This window comes from Geotrypetes seraphini, chromosome 4 (assembly GCF_902459505.1).
Source record: "Geotrypetes seraphini chromosome 4, aGeoSer1.1, whole genome shotgun sequence".
In the NCBI taxonomy this organism is placed as follows: domain Eukaryota; kingdom Metazoa; phylum Chordata; class Amphibia; order Gymnophiona; family Dermophiidae; genus Geotrypetes; species Geotrypetes seraphini.
Genome location: NC_047087.1, coordinates 319084294 through 319105957, shown reverse-complemented (window position 1 = coordinate 319105957; position 21664 = coordinate 319084294). Strand labels below are relative to the sequence as shown.

The following is a 21664-nucleotide window of genomic DNA, read 5'->3' as shown; positions in this document are numbered from 1 at the left end:
AAAAAAAAAAAGATAAATATAGCTCATCCAGTCATACAAGAAATGGCTCTACAGCAGGGGTGCCCACACTTTTTGGACTTGCGAGCTACTTTTAAATGACCAAGTCAAAATGAGCTACCAACAATAAAATTTTTAAAAATACAAAGCACACTGTACGCAGAGAAAATGTTAATCATCATTTATATTCCGCGGGTTTTCAAAGAGGTCAAAACAGATGACTTTATGCAATGTCACCTCAGGAACAACTATACAAAAATAGACAAATATACCCCCTCCCTTTTTACTAAACCGCAATAGCGGTTTTTAGTGCAGGGCGATGCGCTGAATGCCCTGCGCTGCTCTCGATGCTCATAGGCTCCTTGTGTTAAAAACCGCTATTGTGATTTAGTAAAAGGGGACCATAGTGCAAAATATAGATAGCAGATATTAATTCTCAAAACGGACACATTTTGATCACTAAATTGAAAATAAAATAATTTTTCCTACCTTTGTTGTCTGGTGATTTCATGAGTCTCTGGTTGCACTTCCTTCTTCTGACTGTAAATCCAATATTTTTCTTTCTGCCCCTCCCCTTTTCTTTCTGTTTCTTTCTTTCTCTCTCTACCCTGCCTGCTTGTCTTTCTCTCTCCCCCCTGCCCCTCTCTTTATTTCTGCCTTTCTTTCTCTCTCTCTCTCTCCCCCTGCCTGTCTTTTTTTCTCTCTCCCCCTGCCCCCCAAGCCATCGCGCCGATTTCTCCACTTCCTGATTCTTTCCCTACCCCCTAAGCAACCATACCAATTTCTCCCTGCTGGTTCCCCGAGCCAGACCAGGCACATACAAGCGCCGGACTCACAAGACTTCACCTCTGACGTCAATTCTAACATCGGAGAGGAAGTTTCAGGCCAGCCAGGCAGCGATTGGCTGGCCCAGAACTTCCTCTCCAACGTCAGAATTGACGTCGGAGGTGAAGTCTTGTGAGTCCAGCGCTTGTATGTGCCTGGCCTGGCTCGGGGAGGCAAGAAGAAATGCAATCGACTCACATTGCCTTTGCGATCTACTGGTCGATCAGGATCGAACATTTGGGCACCCCTGCTGTTATGGTATCCTGTCCTGACCTGAGGAAAGGCGTTTAGTCCCAAAATAACTGCCTTATTTCCATTTCCTATTTATAAAATTTAATCAATACAGTTATAATACTACTTGATTAGTGGAGCTCGGACTAAAGAGGACTGCGAAGAATTGCAAAGGGACTTGAACAAACTAGGGGAATGGGCGACGAGATGGCAGATGAAGTTCAACGTTGAGAAATGTAAAGTATTACATGTGGGAAACAGAAACCTGAGGTACAACTATACGATGGGAGGGATGTTATTAAAAGAGTACCCAAGAAAGGGACTTGGGGGTAATGGTGGACATGATAATGAAGCCAACAGCACAGTGCGCAGCTGCTGCTAAGAAGGCAAACAGAATGCTAGGCATAATAAAGAAGGGTATTACAACCAGAACGAAAGAAATTATCCTGCCATTGTATCAGGCGATGGATGGTGCATCCGCATCTGGAGTACTGCATCCAATATTGGTCATCGTACCTTAAGAAGGACATGGCATTACTCGAGAGGGTTCAGAGGAGAGCGACGCGTCTGATAAAGGGGATGGAAAATCTTTCATACGCTGAGAGAATGGAGAAACTGGGTCTCTTTTCCCTGGAGAAGAGGAGACTTAGATGGGATATGATAGAGACTTACAAGATCATGAAGGGCATAGAGAGAGTAGAGAGGGACAGATTCTTCAAACTTTTGAATAATAAAAGAACAAGAGGGCATTCAGAAAAGTTGAAAGGGGACAGATTCAAAACGAATGCTAGGAAGTTCTTCTTTACCCAACGTGTGGTGGACACCTGGAATGCGCTTCCAGAGAGAGTAATAGGGCAGAGTACGGTACTGGGGTTCAAGAAAGGATTGGACAATTTCCTACTGGAAAAGGGGATAGAGGGGTATAGATAGAGGATTACTGCACAGGTCCTGGACCTGTTGGGCCGCCGCGTGAGCGGACTGCTGGGCACGATGGACAATTTTTTTCTACCTTTTGTCGTTTCTGCTTTAATCATCTTCTCTTCACTCTCTTCTTTCTATTCAGCGTTTGTCCTCATTCCCTTCCATGCAACATCTGTCCTCTCTATGCCCCTTCCACCCAGCCTCTGCCCTCTCTCTCTATCCCTTCCATCTACTGTCCACCTTCTCTCTGCCTCTTGCATCCACTGTCCACCCTCTCTCTGCCCTTTCCATCCAGTGTTCGCCCTCTCTTTGTTTTATATGGCATCTTCCCTCTTTCTATGTCCCTTCAGTAAACTGTATATCCTGTGCCCTTTCTCTCCTTTGTACATGATTCATTTCAGCTTCATCCCCTCCCCTATGCTCTGGCATCTCTCTCTTCTCCTTTCCTTCCTTCCCACTTCACCCCAGATCTGGCATCTCTATCTCCTTCCCTTCTCTCCTCCCATGCCCTGGCATCTCCATCCTCCCCCTCCCCCCATATGCGCTGACATCTCTCCCCCTTCATGGTCTGGTAGCTCCTTTCCTTTCCCTCCCTCCCATGTTCTTGGCATCTCTTGCCTCTCCTCTCCCTTCCCTGATCTTCCTTTTCCCCTCGCTCTCCCCAATTGGGTGCTGCTGCTGCAGCAGCACTTCTCTTCCCCTCTCCCCTCCCCCTCCCCAATTGGATGCTGATGCAACACTTCTCTTCCCCTCCCCAATTGGGTGCAGCAGCAGCTTTTCTCTCCCCCCCAATTGGGTACACCAGCTTTTCTCTTCCCCCTCCCCCCAAAAAAATTGGGCAACATTTCTCTTCCCTTCCCCCCCCAAAATGGGTGCAGCAGCAGAACATTTATCTTCCCCCTCCCCTCCTCCATTCAGTGCAGCAGCAGTATTTCTCTTCCCATCCCTCCCAGCTCACACACCCATCAGCAGAGTCGCTAGGCAAGTTGTAAGCTTCCTACCATCGCTGACCTATCTTTCATAGGTCAGCGACAGAGGGAAGCTTACAACTTGCTGTTTTTACTTGCTTCGGGACTTCCTCGTTGCTGGGTCCTGCCTACTTTCTGTTTCTGCGAAGGCAGGACCCAGCAGCGAGGAAGGCCCGAAGCAAGTAAACCCGTTAACCTCAGTTTGGTGGGATAAGGTCTACAAGTGGTTCGCTGCTAGGCGCGCTGGGACAAGGCAGGGAGGACGGGGATTTTCATTACATAAGTTTGACAGGCTGACAGGCGCAGACAGGCCAATCAGTAGCAGCTTCCCAATACCTCGAACATGCATCCCAGCAGGATGACCATGGCCACGCATGACACCATATCAGCATGATTTTGAATCACAAACTTGTGGCTGAAGACTGGGGGGCTCTTATTTTTCTGCTGCTGGCTGGCCAAGAGGCTCACTGCCCACCCTGCACCGCAGCACAACAACGAGCGCTAAGAGGGGCCAAGCACGCAGATGCTAACCCCCTCTACTTCCAGAAGCAAACAGAAAACCAACCGTCCTACCAGTTCACCCTGCTTCCTCCTCCTCCCTCCTTAGGCACAACTCACCATGAACATAAGCTTGCTTCCCTCCCTCCCTTCCTTCAACTCGCTGCCCTATCTCCCCGCCTTAGCCTGCAGCGAATTGAACCCATGCTCCAGGGTTTTTAAAAATTTTGACAGCCAGGTGCTCATCGCCGGAGACCCAAGCGCATGCCTGATTCTCGCTGACACGTGGCCGCTGCATCAACGCTCCTAGAAACATAGTCGGATTCAAGCCCCGCAAAATTTACCCTGCCGCGGCCTGCATAGAAAGAAAATCAGACTCGGGGAATAACCAGAAGAATGGTGCGGTGCTTCCCACAGCGCTGGAAAAAACATGTTCCATCTCATGCGTGCTGCTTGTAAACTGGCACCTGCACAATCAGCTGCACATGGCCGTGACAAACACCGACGAAAGAGAGCCTCGGAATAAACAGGACTACTACTGCTGTACTGAAACTCAACGAGGAGAAGTGCGAGCATGAAATCGTACCACTACTGCCGCGCTGTAACCAACAATGAAACCAAGCACGTGCATGCAAAGGGCGGGAAAGTCCCGGCTCCCTCAATGGATTTCTAATCATAAAACTTATTCTGAGATTAACAAATATGGTGGAACACTTCAATGTATATATAATGTAATTTAAATCAAGGGAGAAAAGACCTCAAAATACCCCGGGAATGCAATCAATAGATCGCAACCTCTTTGGGGTTGGGTATCATCACTGGTCAAAAACCCCTGTATAATTTTTTTAAAATTTTGTGTAATTGAATTTTAAAAAATTTTTCACTTCTTTCGTGATTAATTCTTAAATGTCGTGATTAAATATCTGATTTTCTTCTTTTAAATGAGCATTGAATAACCAGCAACTATATGTTCAAAATTCACATGATTTTTATCTGGCTTTTCAGTAAAAAACACAAACATACTCACAAGCATATTGTTAGGGCAGGTTGAAGCCAGTTAGAGCTGGATGTGCAGCACTAACAGAGCAGAATGTAGCAACTGTGGTCTCCCTTTTTTTTTTTTGAACAGAGAGGGGAAAGAAGAAAAAAATCGAGACCCAGTCAGACCCTCTAGCAATGGAGGGAGGGTGAGGCAGGGACCTGGGGGGACCCAGGTGTAAAGTTCAGCCGGACACCTCTGTCTCACTGAAGAGAAAATCTCAATAGGAGAAATAGCACTGCCAGCTCACTGAAGAGAAAACCTCAACAGGAGAAACAGAATGGCAGTCTCACTGAAGAGAAACCTCAACAGGAGAAAATAAAGTTCCAGTCACAGCCAGAATCCAGGAGCTATTTGAATAGCGACCATCACCTGCTGGGAGATAGAGCATACTGGAGATACAGGAGGAGTGCCAGCCAATAGGACCACCTGTTAATCAGTTTCTCTATCTCCGCCTGCTGGTAGATGTGTGCTATCCCATTGGTCTCTGGATTCATCTGCTGCTGTTGCTAAGGAAAGAAGGGTGCTGGGTGCAGAGCCTGACAGGGGAGGGAAGGAAAGAAGGGTGCTGGATGCCGAGCCTGACAGGGGAGGGAAGGAAAGAAGAGTGCTGGGAGCCTGACAGGGGAGGGATGGAGGGAAGGGGGATGGGTGCAGAGCTTGGCAGGGAGGGGGCTGGGTGCAGAGCCTGATAGGGCAGGACACTTGAATATTAAGCCGCCCGACTTATATTCGAGTCAACCATTTTTTATTTTGGGGGGATAAAGGGGGTCTCGACTTAAATATATATGGCATATATTGATATAGAGCCAATGTATCTTAGATTCAAACAGTTTTTATTGATGCAAATATCATCAAATACAATAAATACAACATCAAAGGACATCAATAATGCATTAATTATTAATATACATAATAAAAGACAATTTCCAATATCAATAAACCCCACTTATCTAAATGTGTTTGAACCTTTACCGTCCCTCTCCACACCCACCTCTGCCTACCCAATAGTACTCTCTACCCAATGATACTCTCTTCATTTAACTAAATAAAAAGCCCAATTAAGAAATCCAACTTAAAATCACACTACGGCCCTTAGGATGCAATCTTGCAAATATGAATCCCAAATATCTTAATTAGTTCTTTTATTTGTTAGGTTAAGTTATTTTTTCCTTTCTTAAGGCATTCGCGATTTTGAACACCAATTCCACAATACCAGTGTATTATTTAACGACCAGTATGTTAATTACTCTGTAACCTCTCATTTCCCTTGTACTAGTACTCCTTTGCTTGTTATATAGACTAGTGCTGCCCGATTCAGGAAAAAAAATTTTGATTCAATTCAGCCTACTGAATTGGTTTTTCGATTTTCCTGCCCAATTGGGTGTTTTTTTCCAAACATCCTGGTGGGTTTATTTTATAGCCTCTTCAACCCCTTTGCCTTCTCCTAACCACACTGGCGCTGTGGTGTAAACAAAATAAACAAACAAAAAACACTTTTCCTCTCTCTCTTAAATCCTAGCCCACATTTGCGGTTTAATACCAGCTCTGGCAGGATACACATCTCAAATCCGACATATTGTAATTACAAAATGGAAAATAAAATTAGTTTTTTCTAACTTTTGTTGTCTGGTCATTATTCAAATCTTGCTGGTCCCAGGCTCTGGTTGTCTTCTGATAACTTGCTTGCCAGGGTCGCCTTCTTTCTTCTTTTCCATTCTAACCATCCATCTGCCATCTCTGTTCTCCCCTTCCATTTCCCTTCTCTCCCATGGAGGTCTTGCATCTTTCTTTTTTTTTTCTTCTCCATTCATAGATCCACCTTTTCTTAACTACCCTTTCATCCAACATCTCTCACTCCTTCCCCACCACCCCAGGGTCCACCATCTCTCCCTTTCTTTTCCCAACTACCCTCCTATCCAGTATCTCTATCCCCCCTCCACACCATCCCTTGTGTCCAACTTCTCTCCCTTTCTGTTCCTTCCCTCCCTAAATCCCATTGTCCATCATCTCTCTCCCTCTCCTCTATTTTTAGACCCATTATTTCTTCCCCCCCCCAAAGTCCGGCATATGCCCGTCTCTTTGAACCCCCCTTCCCTCCCTCCGTGTACTTCTACAACAGGGCCCCCCTCCCCTGAAGGTCCCCCCTGAAGGTCTGCACCTCCCCCCTGAAGGCCTGAACCCCCATCCCTGAAGGCCTATGCCACCATCCCTGGCCTGTCCCCCCCCTTAAAGGCCTGTTCCCCCCTTGAAGGCCTGCACCCCCCAAGGCCTGTCCCACCCCCTGAAGGACTGCCTGTTCCCCCTAAAGGCCTATGTCACCATCCCTGGCCTGTTCCCCCCTTAAAGGCCTGTTCCCCCCAAAGGACTGCCCCCCAAAAAGACTGTGCACCCCCCTCCCGGGAAGGCCTCCATGTTCCCCTGGCCTCCTCGAACCGTTTACCTTATAGCTTTAGCCTGCAGCCGAAGATCGCGGTTACAGCATCTTTGCAGTGCTTTGAGCTGTTTCCTCCAGCGCAATCCTGCCTCTGACGTCAGAGGAGGGGTGGGACCACAGCAGAGGAAACAGCTCAAAGCACTGCAAAGACGCTGTAACCACGATCTTCGGCTGCAGGATAAAGGTATAAGGTAAACGGTTTGGGGAGGACAGGGGGAATATGGAGGTTTTCCCGGGGGGAAGCCAGACAGCAGCACTTCCCGACTGACCCCTCCTCGCCCTCTAAAACAGGTGTGGCAGCGACCAGCCAGCAAGAGCAGCGCTGCCGCTCCTGCTTTAGGGGGCGAGAGGAGAGGGTCGAAATCAGAAAGCCAATTTTTTAAAAAAATTTAAATCGAAGTGAATCGGGCAGCACTAATATAGACTATTACTTCACCCTCTAGGCCGGGAGTCTTCATATCTATTCTAGACTCCAAACCACATATCATATACATGTGAAGCTAATATTACCTATCATATTTTACAACGCATGCTTCACTCTATATTTACAGAGCCTCTTGAATATATCACTGATTCAATGCTGGAAGTGGTCACACACAACTAAGCACATCCACAACCATGTCCTTAATACATATACGCATGGTTCTTGTTCATTTCTATATGTATGTTTTTCTCCATTCTTTCATCTGTCTATTTATTTTGCATTTCTCCTTCATTTAAGTTTAATTTTTGTTTTGTTTTATCTTATTTCATACCCTAGGACCCTTGAGAAAGGTTTTGTTAGCTGAAACACGACTCGTATCAGGTCCATTAGTTTTTAATACGGTTGATGTGGATATATTTTTTAACACTGAAGTAGTAAATGAAGGTCAAGAACATTGTGTTTTGTCCACAGTTTGTTTTGTTTTTGAATTGCTCCTTTTTCTGTGGAACGCCGGGTCTTCCTGCTTTTCTTTACACATACTAAGCTAACCAACATGTTAGACTCCATGTACAAATGATCTTGCTGCTCTGTACTTGAAATATTTAGTTATGCATAGGAAATTTCTTTCAGTCCTGCTAAGTTCGGCTTATTAAACCAAGGGGCTCATAATAAAAAAATACATCCAAAAACCAAAATAAGTCGGTACTTCGATGATCAAAAAAAAAGGATGTCCAAGTACTGATAAGCAAAACTGTTTTTTTAGACATATCTAAAACCAGCTTAGGCCTTTTCACTGCCTCTGTGCACCAAGAGCGATAAAGGGCATTTCTGGAGGAGTGGCTAGGGCGGGAGGTGGGCCGACCTAGACTTAGTCGTCCAACAACCATAACCAAAAAAGTTTGACAGGTTGCCAGACGAAACTAATATGTTTTGACTTAGAAGAAGTCAAAACAGGCATAAGTTCTGGATCGGGCTGCTGAGCTGATTGCGGCTCCTGCAATCAGCTCAGCAGCCCAGGCAACCCAGGCCCCTGCACCTGTAACCATCATGGTAGGAGAGATGCACAATATCTCCTGCCGAAATAGCACCCCCCCCCCCCCCCACGAACAAGTGCTCTTCACTGACAGGAAGGATGCCCAGCCCTCCTGCCAAACACCCCCCTACTGAACGGCACAGCCCACCCCGGACCACCCTCCACCCCCACCCAGACCCCCCCTAACATTTTATTGATTGATGGATGGATGGCCTTCCCTCTGCCCGACAAGCCCGCTTTGTGTGAATGGCGGGCCTGCCCTTCTCAGCGCATTGTGGAATGCACCGGGGAAGGGCCTAGGGCCTGACTGGCCCAGACACCTAAGGCCTTGCCAATAGGAGGGACTTAGGCACATGGACCAACCAGAATCTTAGGTTGTCCCATGTGCCTAAGGCCACGCCTATGGGCAGGGCCTTAGGCGCCTGGGACAATCAGTTCCTCCCAGGTGCATCCCACAATGTGCCAAGAAGGGGTAGGCATGCCATTCAGATGAAGGTGAGCCTGCCGGCAGGCCATCATAAAAAAGTTAGAGGGGGGTCCGAGAGGGCGGTAAGGTGGATCCTGGTGGGGGGGTAAGGGGTGGGCTGGGAAGTCGGCAGGGGGTGGGGTGTCCAGCAGGAGGAACTGGACAGCCTTCCTGCGTGTGAATAGCACGCCGGTTCGGGGGGGGGGGGGGGTCCAACAGGAGGGACTGTGCATCTCTCCTGGCGCGATGTGTCGGGAGGGGATGGCAGCAGGAGAGATAGGCATCTCTCCTGCCGCGATCGTTGCCGGGGATGGAGGTGTGTTTCCATTATTCTGTAACCGGCGTGGTTTATGACAGACGCTGGTTAAAGAATTGTGCTTTTAGGTGAAGGACTGGCCCCTCCTTTGCCTAAAAGGTTTGGTTTGGGACTTGGGAGATTTTTTGGTCGGGAATGTGTTCTAAACATACATATAGTGGCGGTCTGGGCGATTAAACTGCTGAATGTACAGGTAGAAAACAAAAAAGAACTACAGACAAGCGTACAAGGATGCAGGCTATATTTATTAACAAGTAAATGAGTGCGGTTAATGTCACCACCTTTAAACAAACCAAAGAACCCGACACAGTCCATATTTCGGTTAACAAAAAGCACAGTTACTTACCGTAACAGGTGTTATCCAGGGACAACAGGCATATATTCTCACATGTGGGTGACGTCATCTACGGAGCCCCGATGCGGACAGCATTTCAAGCAAACTTGATTGAAGATTCAAGCTTGCTGTGCTGCAGCACGCATGTGTGCCTCCTGCTCCACTAGAGGGCGCATCCCCTCCTCGTGGTCTCCAGTTCACATATCCAGCAAAGAAGCCAACCCCGGGGAGGTGGGCGGGTTGTGAGAAAATATGCCTGCTGTCCCTGGATAACACCTGTTACGGTAAGTAACTGTGCTTTATCCCAGGACAAGCAGGCATGATATTCTCACATGTGGGTGACCTCCAAGCTAATAACGAGGGGGTGGAGGGAAGTTGGCAATTTAAGAAAACAGATTACGTAATACCGATTGGCCGAACCGGCCATCGCTTCTGGACAGTGTATCCAGGCAGTAGTGAGAGGTGAAAGTATGAACCGAAGACCACGTGGCAGCCTTGCAGATATCCTCAATAGGCGTGGACCTGAGGAAAGCTACCGAAGCTGCCATCGCTCGGACTTTATGCCCCGTAACTCGACCATGCAGCGCGAGACCAGCCTGAGCGTAGCAGAAAGAAATGCAAGCAGCCAACCAGTTGGACAGGGTGCGCTTGGAAACTGGGCGTCCAAACCTATTAGGGTCAAAGGACAAAAACAATTGTGGAACTGTCCGATGAGACTGAGTGCGTTGAAGGTAAAAAGCCAACGCCCTTTTGCAGTCAAGAGTATGGAGCGCCACCTCTCCAGGGTGAGAGTGGGGCTTGGGAAAGAACACAGGCAGAACAATGGACTGGTTGAGATGAAATTCAGATATCACCTTAGGCAAAAACTTAGGGTGAGTGCGGAGGACCACCTTGTCATGGTGGAATACCGTGAAAGGTGGGTCCGCCACCAAGGCCTGGAGCTCGCTAACCCTCCAGGCGGAAGTGAGGGCGAGTAGGAAGATCACTTTCCAAATGAGGAACTTAAGATGACACTTATCCATAGGCTCAAATGGAGGTTTCATCAGTTGAGCTAGAACCACATTAAGATCCCAAACCACCGGAGGCGGTTTGAGGGGAGGATGAACATTCAAAAGTCCCTTCATGAAACGGGAAACCAAGGGGTGGAGTGAAAGAGCCTTCCCTTCCAGGGGCTGATGAAAGGCAGCAATGGCGCTGAGATGGACTCGAATGGAATTGGTCTTCAGGCCAGAGTGAGCTAAATGGAGCAAATACTCCAGAACCAAAGACACAGGGACCGACACCGGGTCCTGGTGGTGAGAGGAGCACCAGGACGAGAATCTAGTCCACTTCTGAGAATAGCAGAGTCTAGTCGAGACTTTCCGAGAAGCCTCCAACACTTCCCTGACCGACTGAGATACAGGGAAGGAAGTCAAGGGGAAAGAAACCAAGCAGTCAGATGAAGAGACTGAAGATTGGGATGTAACAGTGAACCCCCGACTCTGAGATAGCAGAGAGGAAAAGACAGGCAGAAGCAGAGGTTCCCTGACACTGAGTTGAAGTAGTAGGGAAAACCAAGGCTGGCGGGGCCATCGAGGAGCTATCAAGATCAGAGTGGCCCTCAGAGATTTTAGATGGACCAGCGTCCTCAGAATCAGAGGAAACGGCGGGAACGCATAGAGGAACTTTCCCTCCCAATCTAGGAGGAAGGCGTCGGCCTCGAGACGGTCTGGGGAGTATATCCTTGAACAGAAGAGAGGCAGTTTTTGATTGTCGGGGGAGGCAAACAGATCTATCTGGGGAGTCCCCCACGAGTCGAACACCTGTCGCAGCACCTGAGAGTGCAGGGACCACTCGTGTGGCTGGAGGAGGCAGCTGAGCCTGTCCGCCAGGCAGTTTTGTTCCCCTTGGATGTAAATCGCTCGAAGGGAGATGTTTTGGGAGACCGCCCACTCCCAGAGTAGCAAGGCCTCCTGGCAGAGGGGCCAGGACCCCATCCCTCCTTGCTTGTTTACATAGTACATCGCCACCTGGTTGTCTGTGCGGACGAGGACCACCCAGTCGTGAAGCAGGTGCTGAAAAGCCACCACGGCGAGGTAAATGGCCCGAAGTTCCAGCACGTTGATGTGGCAGCAACGGTCCTTTGTGGTCCACAGACCTTGAGTGTGTAGACCGTCTACATGAGCCCCCCAGGCGTACTCCGACGAGTCCGTGGTTAGGACCTTGTGGTGTGGAGGGGCGAGAAAGAGCAAACCCTTGGAAAGATTCGAAGAGTCGGTCCACCAACGGAGCGATCTTAGTAAGGAAGGAGTCAGTCACATGGCGATTGATCGGATCTCGATCCTGACGCCATTGTGATGCCAAAGTCCACTGTGGTAACCGCAGGTGAAGGCGAGCGAGCGGGGTAACGTGGACTGTAGAGGCCATATGGCCAAGGAGCGTCATCATCTGTCGTGCCGAGACCGAGGTCGATCTCGATACTTGTCGGCTCAGATTTACCAATGCCTCCCGCCACTGAGGGGGGAGGAAGGAACGAAGACGGACCGTGTTCAGCACGGCCCCGATGAATTCTAAGGACTGAGAGGGGCATAGCTGGGATTTTGGAAAGTTTATCTCGAACCCCAGATGTTGAAGCGAAGTAATAGTCTGTCGGGTCGCTGAGATAACCCCCTCCCTGGTCGGGGCTTTGATCAGCCAATCGTCCAGGTATGGTAATACTTGCAGACCCTGGGAGCGCAAGGCAGCCGCGACCACTACGAGGCACTTCGTGAAGACTCGGGGACGAGGACAGGCCGAAGGGGAGGACCCGGTATTGTAGGTGGAGGTCCCCCACCTGAAAGCGGAGGAATCTGCGACAAGCCGGGTGCACCGGAACATGGGTGTAGGTCTCCTTCAGATCGAGGGAGCAGAGCCAATCGCCCTCGTCGATCAGGGGGTAAAGAATCGGAAGTGAAAGCATCCGAAACTTTTCCCTCGTAAGAAATTTGTTCAGGCGCCTCAAGTCCAGGATCGGGCGCAGGTCTCCCGTCTTCTTCGGTACCAGGAAGTATCGGGAGTAAAACCCTTGGCCCCTTTGATTTTGGGGAACCGGTTCCACCGCCCGCAGGCGAAGGAGGTCCTGTGCCTCGGAGAGGAGGAGGGACAGCTGCGCTCGATTGGGAGGACATGCACTTGGTGGGCTGTCGGGAGGAACCTCCTGAAAGTTGAGCGAGTACCCTGATGAGATCACGCCAAGGACCCATGAGTCCGACGTTATGGCTTCCCAGTGAGGGTAGTAGGCTTGTAGGCGGCCCCTGATGGGAAGGAGGCCAGTTGGTGGTGCGGAGGGGGCCCGCCCCCGTCTGCTCATCCCGTCAAAAGGACGGAGACGGCTTCGCATGCGCAGTGGGCTGTGATTTTGGTGGAGCCCTAGAGTGAGCCTGGGGGCGACGCGATGGTGGTCTGGAAAAGGTCAGAGTAGACTTCTGGGGGTAGCGGCGAGGCAATCCCCGGAAGGGGCGAGAGGCTTGCGGTTTAGGTTTTTGCCGGACAAGGAATGCGAAGGAACGTTCGTGTTCCGACAACCGTTTCGTAGCTGCCTCGATGGTGTCGTCAAACAGTTCCTTCCCGACGCAAGGGAGGTTAGCTAACCGATCTTGCAGGTTGGGGTCCATATCGACGAGCCCTAGCCATGCCAGTCGGCGCATGGCCACCGCGAAGGCTGCGACCCTGGAAGACAGTTCAAAGCCATCGTAAGCGGCATGGAACAAGTGCAGTCGGAGGTTGGAAAAATCCTCGAGGAGGAGCTCAAACACTGCTTGACGAGGGGCCGGTAGGTCTCCCGAGAAGGAAGTCAGCAGCCCAATGAGGTGTTTTAGGTAGGAGGAAAAGGTGAAAGTGTAGTTCAGGACCCTAGAGGCCATCATAGAGTTCTGATACAAACGGCGTCCGAATTTGTCTAGTGTACGGCCTTCGCGTCCAGGAGGAACCGCTGCGGACACTCTAGAGGGGTGAGCTTTCTTCAGAGAAGACTCCACCAGTAAGGATTGGTGGGACAACTGTGGTTGCTCGAACCCCGGGCAGGGCACTGTTCGGTACTTAGACTCCATTTTAGATGGAACCGCCGTTACCATGTAGGGAGTCTCGAGGTTCCTTATGAGGGTCTGCCGGAGTACCGGGTTCAGCGGTAGCCGGAGGGACTCTCGGGGTGGGGAAGGCATATCCAGCTCCGCCAGGTACTCCTTGGAGTACCTCGAGTCGGATTGTAAGTCCAAGTCAAGGGCACGTCCCATGTCCTGGACGAACCTCGTGAAGGAAGGTCGGTGGGATCCTATGGCCCCTTGCGGGGACGGTGACCGAGACCTCCGTTGTGCCGAGAAGGAAGGGGAAGCCTCCCTCGAATAGTGAGGTTCTCGCTCGGACCCTCGATCCGACGCCGGGGACGCGCTATGGAAATGCTCCCGAGTCGAGGACCTGCGTCACCTCGAGGAGCCCCTCGGGGACGCCTCCGGGGTACGGGGTACTGACCGATGTCGGGTCGGGGACCCCTCCCCGGACTCCCTCGGCAAAAGCCTGGCGCCTCGGACCGGAGCCCCGGTCCGAGGGGGAGTCAGTAGGAGCTGTGGGTTAGTAAGAGACAGCTCGGTAAGAGACAGTCGAGGGGGAGCGGCCTCGAGCCGGAGGTGAACTCCGGGCCTTTTTAGAGAGGGGCTTCGATTTTCGTTTCGCCCCGCGGTGCTCCGCCGGGGACGCCTGCCTCGAGTGCCTCGGGGAGGAATCCGAGGAAGAGGAGAGGCGGCGAAAACGGCGTGCTTTGCCTCGAGGGGTCGAGGGGTCTCGACGTGTTGCTCAGGCTGGTCCGGCGCACGCGAGGTCAAGGCTGGTTGAAGGTGAGCTATGGCAGCGGAGAGCTCCGTTGTGATCATCGCTCGGAGCAACTCCTGGAATACCGGCACGGACAGCATCGACAGCATGTCCAAGGCCGCGGTGCACTCCACCAGGGGCGATCTCGATTCAGAGCATTCCCGAGTGGTGGAGGCACGTCCCGAGGTCTTCGGGGGTTTTGCCGGGGCAGTGGGTAAGGAACTCCCCCCTTGTCCGGCCATTGTCCCCGAGGTCGACTTCTTTGGAGGTATGGAACCTGAGGAAGGAAGAGGGGACTTACCCGAAGCCAAAGACTTCTGAGAGCTCGGGGTCTTCGAGGTCGAGTCCCGAGGCGGGGCCGAGGTGCCCGAGGCCGAAGCCGGGGCCAATCTCAAGGCCGAGGTTGAGGGTTGATCGGCAGCAAATAGGTCTGCCATGCGGGCCCGTCGTCGGCGAAGCGCCCGGTGTTGGAAGGTTGCGCACCGGGGGCAAGTTTCTGTTGGATGGTCGGCCCCCAGGCAGAGAATGCACCAGCAATGCGGGTCTGTGAGTGATAGAAGACGCTCGCACCCGGTGCACTTTTTAAAGCCCGAAATGGGCCGGGACATAGGAAGTCCAGGCGGCCGCGGTCAATCAGGCCATGCAGCCGCGACGATCCGGGAGCCCCCGGATCGCAAAAAAGGAGCGCGAAAAGCACGAAGAGCAGGGAGAAGAAAACATTTTTAAACGCACAGCGACTTTTAACGAAGAAAAACAACAAATCGCGGTGCAAAGAAGGCACTGGGGCAGAGCTAAGAAAAAACGTGTCTTCTTAGCACAGCGGAAAAAAAAACGAACTGGAGACCACGAGGAGGGGATGCGCCCTCTAGTGGAGCAGGAGGCACACATGCGTGCTGCAGCACAGCAAGCTTGAATCTTCAATCAAGTTTGCTTGAAATGCTGTCCGCATCGGGGCTCCATAGATGACGTCACCCACATGTGAGAATATCATGCCTGCTTGTCCTGGGATAAATGGTGGTACAAAAGCTGTATCAATCCTTGGAAATCATAATGTCTATAAATGCGATGATCATTGTAATCCATTTTGAACTTGAGATTTCTATCGCTAGAGTTCAACTAATCCAGAAAAGAATGTAGCTTCGGAATACTGTCTTTCCATAGGATAAATACATCATCTATATAACGTTTATATAACCTTATCTCTTCCTGATATTCATGTATACTCAAAAACTTATTTTCAAATTCTGCCACGTACAGGTTGGCGATGTCTGGGGCCATAGAGGCTCCCATAACCGTACCCTTAATTTGTAAAAAGAACTTGTCTTTGAAGCAAAAGTAATTCTGTGTTAGAGCTATCGTAGCTACAGTAATGATGAATCTGTTTGGTATATGGCCTTGAGTGTTCCCGTTTTGCAATGTGTTCTCAATGACTTGTATGGCTTCCATTTGTGGGATATTAGTGTAAAACAATTAGATATCCAGAGTTACCAATATCAAATCCTCTAGATCTCCATCAGTCATCCAAGATAGTGAAAACGTGCGCTGAATCACGTACATAGAAAGGTATAAGTGGTACATATGGAAATAAAAAGAAGTCAGTGAAATCAGATAAAGGTTCTAAAACAGAACCATTTGCTGAGATAATGAGTCTTCCTGGTGGGTCTGTGGGTGATTTATTAATTTTAAGTAAAACATAAATATTGTGGAAATTACTGGGTTTTCGTTTACAAGGAAGTTATTCTTTTAATGTAATTGAACCTGCACAAAGTGCAGTGTTGGCTAATTCTTTAATCTCTTCCAATAAACCTGGCATATAGAAAGTTACATCATGGATTTGCCTGAGGATCTCTTGTATGTATTTGTCCCTATCCATAATGATGATTTCCCCACCTATCTATTCTTGGTTGATTTCTTTAATATTTATGCACTTATCTGGTCCTTATAAGTGTAATTCCCTGTGCTGTTCATATCTTTATTCATCTTACTTTTCACATTTTTAATCTGTTTTCCTGTGTTGCTCATATATCAAAATATGTTTTGATAACTATGTTCATTTTTTATGCTTATATTTCGCTTTTGATTTTAAAATTGGTGTATTAATAATTGACTTATTTTTGCTTTTTTGTTTGCGGTTTTATTTGATACCTTGTCAACCTGGGTAGTTCCTAAAGTTTTGTGATTCTGTCCTACTTTTCTTTTATTTCTTATCATTAGTTTATGATGTGCACACTCTTAAGCTTCCCCTTTTTTGGTAGTCTTGATTTACACTTTACTATTCATTATCACGTTTATTATCTATTTCACTTACATAAGCATGATACACTTGTCACTTCACATTTTTGTGATCTTTTCTTTTTTTTTTTTTTCTGTTGTCCTTATTTTCACTTTTTCATGATTGTTCTTATGCACACCATTTTTAAGTCTGTAAGTGTCCAGATATATATAAATATATTTTTCATGCATATCCTTAGTGATCTTTATTTTGATTGGGTTCTTTGGTTTGTTTAAAGGTGGTGACATTAACCCCACTCATTTACTTGTTAATAAATATAGCCTGCATCCTTGTACGCTTGTCTGCAGTTCTTTTTTGTTTTCCCCTGTGTTATTTCCTTTACTGCAGACTGTGTTGGATTTTCTTTTGTTGTTCGGAATGTACAGGTAGGCCATTCCCCCCAAAAAACAACACCCCCCGACATTTTGGTCGTTTTTTTCCGAAAATGCTGCCTTTTTTGTGCACCTAGGGCCTTAGACGTTGTTTAAGCATATAATTAATATAAAGTAACTGTGCTTTCTCAGAGAACTTGGGTGTGCAGTTTTGTAGCTTTAAATGGCTGGGCAAGTCATTTTGCCCTGCACCAAACAAGTGGAGGCAACCAAAGATTTACTCTCTTGGAAAAGGCAAAGATTTTCTAGTGGTACTAAATGAGACCAAAGCAAACAAGGTCCCCAGCATCTGCCTCCTCACCTGCATTTGGGAGAAAAAGGATGATGCATTTGCAACTGCCCCGCTGCCTATTTGCAGTCCAGCAGCAGGTGCCGAGCTCAAAAGATGGCGCAGGTGCTTCTTTACCTGACCCTTGCAATGACCGCACAGGGGCCTCGCGAGCAAAGCCCCTCCCCCCTCGGCCCCGCGCTCACCTTCTCGGGCTTTCAGCAGCACCGTGTTGGCGACGATGTTTTCCAGCTCCATGGACGCGGCTCCCGCTCACTCCAGCCCCGCCGCCGCCGCCGCCGCCATCCTCCTCCTCGCCGGAGCAGGAGCCGCCGCTGCCGTTGCTGCCTCGCTCTCCTCGCTCCCGGAGGCGGGAGCGTCTGCGCGAGCCGCCTTCCACCGCGCGTGCGCACCGGCTATTTTTTTTTTTTTCAACCGCCCTCACCTCAGCCTCTGGCATCGCGTTCCACGGCTTAACAGTTCTCTGAGGGGGGGGGGTTAAAAGTATTTCTCTGTCATTTCATCGGGTGCAGCTGCCATGTTGAACAGGCACTGGGCATCCCTCCTGCCCTTCTGTATAAGGTAGGGGTAGGGTTATCACATTTTTTTGTAACAACAAAACAAAAGTGTGGCCCCGCCCCCATTTCACCCACAAGCTCCGCCCCATTTTGCCCACCCAACCCCGGCCTCACTCAAACCCCATTTCTTCAGAGCCGTATCCAGGGGGAGGGGCTTCTGCGCATCCTTGGATATGATACCAGGCCATGGTACGCCCTCACCTGGAGTACTGCATCCAGCACTGGTCGCTGTACATGAAGAAGGACACGGTACTACTCGAAAGGGTCCAGAGAAGAGCGACTAAGATGGTTAAGGGGTTGGAGGAGTTGCCGTACAGTGAAAGATTAGAGAAACTGGGCCTCTTCTCCCTCGAACAGAGGAGATTGAGAGGGGGCATGATCAAAACATTCAAGGTAATGAAGGGAATAGACTTAGTAGATAAGGACAGGTTGGTCACCCTCTCCAAGGCAGAGAGAACAAGAGGGCACTCTCTAAAGTTAAAAGAGGATAGATTCCATTCAAACGTAAGGAGGTTCTTCTTCACCCAGAGAGTGGTGGAAAAGAATGCTCTTCCAGAGGCTGTCATAGGGGAAAACACCCTCCAGGGATTCAAGACAAAGTTAGACAACTTCCTGCTGAACCAGAACGTACGCAGTAAAGCTAGACTCAATTAGGGCACTGGTCTTTGACCTAGGGGCCACCACAGGAGCGGACTGCTGGGCACGATGGACCACTGGTCAATTCTTATGTTCTTATTGCAAAGAGAGCTTGTTAGAATACTAATGAGCTCCTTGCAATGTATTTGCATAGGATTCTCAGCAGCTGCTATAAGGATCAGTAACAGCCATGAAGAACCCTTTTGAACTTCAGGAGGAAGGTTTCTGTGCCAAGAAGACTGCTTTAACGAGTCTTACTGGCACAGAGACCTTTTCTGCATTGGGGCCTCAGTATTTTATTAACCTCTGTCATATCTCCCCTGATCTACCTCTTCTCCAGGCTGAAGAGCCCTAGCCACTTTAGTCTTTCCTCATACAGATGTTGTCCCATCCCTTTTATCATTTTCATCACTCTTCTCTGTACCTATTGCAAGCCTCATCATGTAAACAGTGGATCATTTAATCTTAAAAATTGCTGTTCAGTGACTAAAGCCTATAGGAACAATGGAGTAGCCTGTGTATGTTTGAACTGGTTACTGGTCCTCAAGCCAAAAAGAACAGTGATGAATTGGGTCACTTTGAAGATAAAGCTGAAGCTGGTAGCCATTCTTGGTGAACAATCATAAATTTGACATTGGGATGATTGTCTACTGGACTGATACTCTTTAGAGAAGAAGCCTGCTTATCTGGACCCAAAACTGAAGGGTTCCATACATTTGATGTTCTTGTATTAGTTCTTGAAGGTATTCAAACAGTTTGCTATCAAATCAAAAATTGTTAGAATAGGGTCTGTCGCTAGTGCTGTTTAGCACTGTTTTCATCGGGACAGGCAGTCCCGCTGCTGCCCGACTTTGCCCAGCTGAGAGGGTCCTTCGGAGATCCTTTTAACAGCGGTCCAGCCGCCGAGGGAGCCTGTCGCTAGTGCTGTTTAGCACTGTTTTCATCGGGACAGGCAGTCCCGCTGCTGCCCGACTTTGCCCAGCTGAGAGGGTCCTTCGGAGATCCTTTTAACAGCGGTCCAGCCGCCGAGGGAGCCTGTCGCTAGTGCTGTTTAGCACTGTTTTCATCGGGACAGGCAGTCCCGCTGCTGCCCGACTTTGCCCAGCTGAGAGGGTCCTTCGGAGATCCTTTTAACAGCGGTCCAGCCGCCGAGGGAGCCTGTCGCTAGTGCTGTTTAGCACTGTTTTCATCGGGACAGGCAGTCCCGCTGCTGCCCAACTTTGCCCAGCTGAGAGGGTCCTTCGGAGATCCTTTTAACAGCGGTCCAGCCGCCGAGGGAGCCTGTCGCTAGTGCTGTTTAGCACTGTTTTCATCGGGACAGGCAGTCCCGCTGCTGCCCGACTTTGCCCAGCTGAGAGGGTCCTTCGGAGATCCTTTTAACAGCGGTCCAGCCGCGGTACGCGGCCCGTGGTCGTGAGCCCCGGGTCGCGAGCTGAAGGGGCGTGGCTAAAGGGGCTTGCCCCTTTTGAGCCCCTTCAGAGCCTAAGAGGAGCAGGGAGCAGGACTACCAATTCTTCAGCATGGGTAAGAGGAAAGCCAAAGCAATACCATCTGCTGGAACAACAGGCCCGATGGATCGCCATCTTGTGGTTCCTGTCTTACCTCCTGTTGAGGAACAGGTAACTTTTAATATTCAAGCTGTCTCCTTATCTTCTGGGGAACCAACACCACCTCCTCAACCATCATATTCCCTAAGGTTAGAAGAATCTCCTTCCCCTTTTAAGGAAGGAATAATTTCTTCTTCCCCTCAATCATTGTTATTATCTGGTCTGGAGGTTTCAGGACAATCCTTGGGGCAAGCTAAAGAACTAACCCCAGTGCAGATTATTACTGGGCCAAGCTCGGACGTTCTCCCCAAGGATAAAGTGATCACTTTAAATGATGTTTGGCTTAGCATTAACAGAATAGAGTCATCTTTACAAAAAACCGTTTTGAACTTATGTCAATTTTCATCTGATGTAACTGTGAAAATTAAAGAACAAAATAATAAAATTGGAGAAACAGCTGTAAAGGTTGAAAAGTTAGATCAGGCAGTAGGTAATTTACAAGCTAGTGCTGTTTCTAATATAAAGGATAGTATGATGTTACATGCTAAATTAGAGAAAATGGAAAATGCTATTAGAGTTAAGAATCTTCGTTTGTTAAATTTTCCTACCACACATTACCTTTCTTCAATGGAACTCTTGAAAATGTATTTGAGGGAGATATTACATTATAACAAAGTGGAGACCTTTGAGGTTGATAATTTATATTACATTTCAAGAGATTCCAAAGAAAAGGTAGAGGAAGGTGGAATGGATAGAATAGTATCACCTGAGAGTTTGAATGTATCACAGTTTTAGGAGTCATCTAAAGACATAATTGAGAAACGAGCAACTCTTCTCGTGACCTTCAAGACAGAACTTGAGAAACAAGATATTTTAAAATTATATTTCCTGAAAAAGCAAGAGATGTTTTGTGGTCAACGGGTGATAATTTTTCCAGATGTCTCTAGACAAACCCAGTTTAAGAGGAAACAGTTCCTTCAGCTAAAGCCTAAGGTTTTGGCAGTCGGAGCTACTTTCTTCTTAAAATTTCCATGTAAATGCCTGATATCATATGGAAATGATAAATATGTGTTTTTTGATCCAGCCCAGGTGGAAGATTTTATCAAAGAGAAACCTTTGTTGAAAGTTTAATTCCTTATTTAGTTCACTTTTGGAGGATGATGTATAATACATATAATAGCCATTTGCCTGTTCCTAGATAGTAGATAGAAAGATTTGCTTTGATGTTTTATTTGTACTGGCGATCAGCTTTAATGTGGACTAGGATACGGTTGAATTAGTTTCCTTATATATTATGTTAATTCCCATTTGGGAATTTACATTTTGTATTTTTTTGTGTTCATTCATGTATGATTGTTACAAAGATATTGTAATGAATAATCCAATAAATAAAGAATTCAAAAAAATTGTTAGAATATAGACAATGATTCCAACTATGTGAAAATCATCGTGCTCTGATCCCGGTGTTCTGCCCACGTATTTATCGAACAAGGGTATGTAGCAGTCACCTCCAACAAAGCTTCAGAGTAATATAATTCTTTATTGCATACACATTAGATAATACCAAATAATGCAGAAAGACATCAGATAATATACAAGAAATAGACAGAAAATAGAATATCTATATACACCAAATAGAATACTTCTCCATGTCTGGCACG

General features: G+C 48.3%; 1 protein-coding gene across 4 annotated transcripts in view; it reads right to left on the bottom strand.

Annotated features, from left to right (window-relative positions):
• GRK5 (G protein-coupled receptor kinase 5) overlaps nucleotides 1-17831 on the bottom strand; it is a 331566-nt gene extending 313735 nt beyond the window's left edge. For 2 of the 4 annotated variants that reach the window (XM_033940661.1, XM_033940664.1), the window contains exon 1: nucleotides 17449-17829. In XM_033940661.1, the coding sequence (XP_033796552.1) occupies nucleotides 17449-17500 (52 nt within the window). In that variant the 5' untranslated portion in view covers nucleotides 17501-17829. Of the gene's footprint in view, nucleotides 1-17448 lie in introns of all 4 variants that reach the window. The other 2 variants (XM_033940660.1, XM_033940662.1) reach the window with 2 other exon arrangements.
• Nucleotides 17832-21664: the final 3833 nt, after the last annotated feature.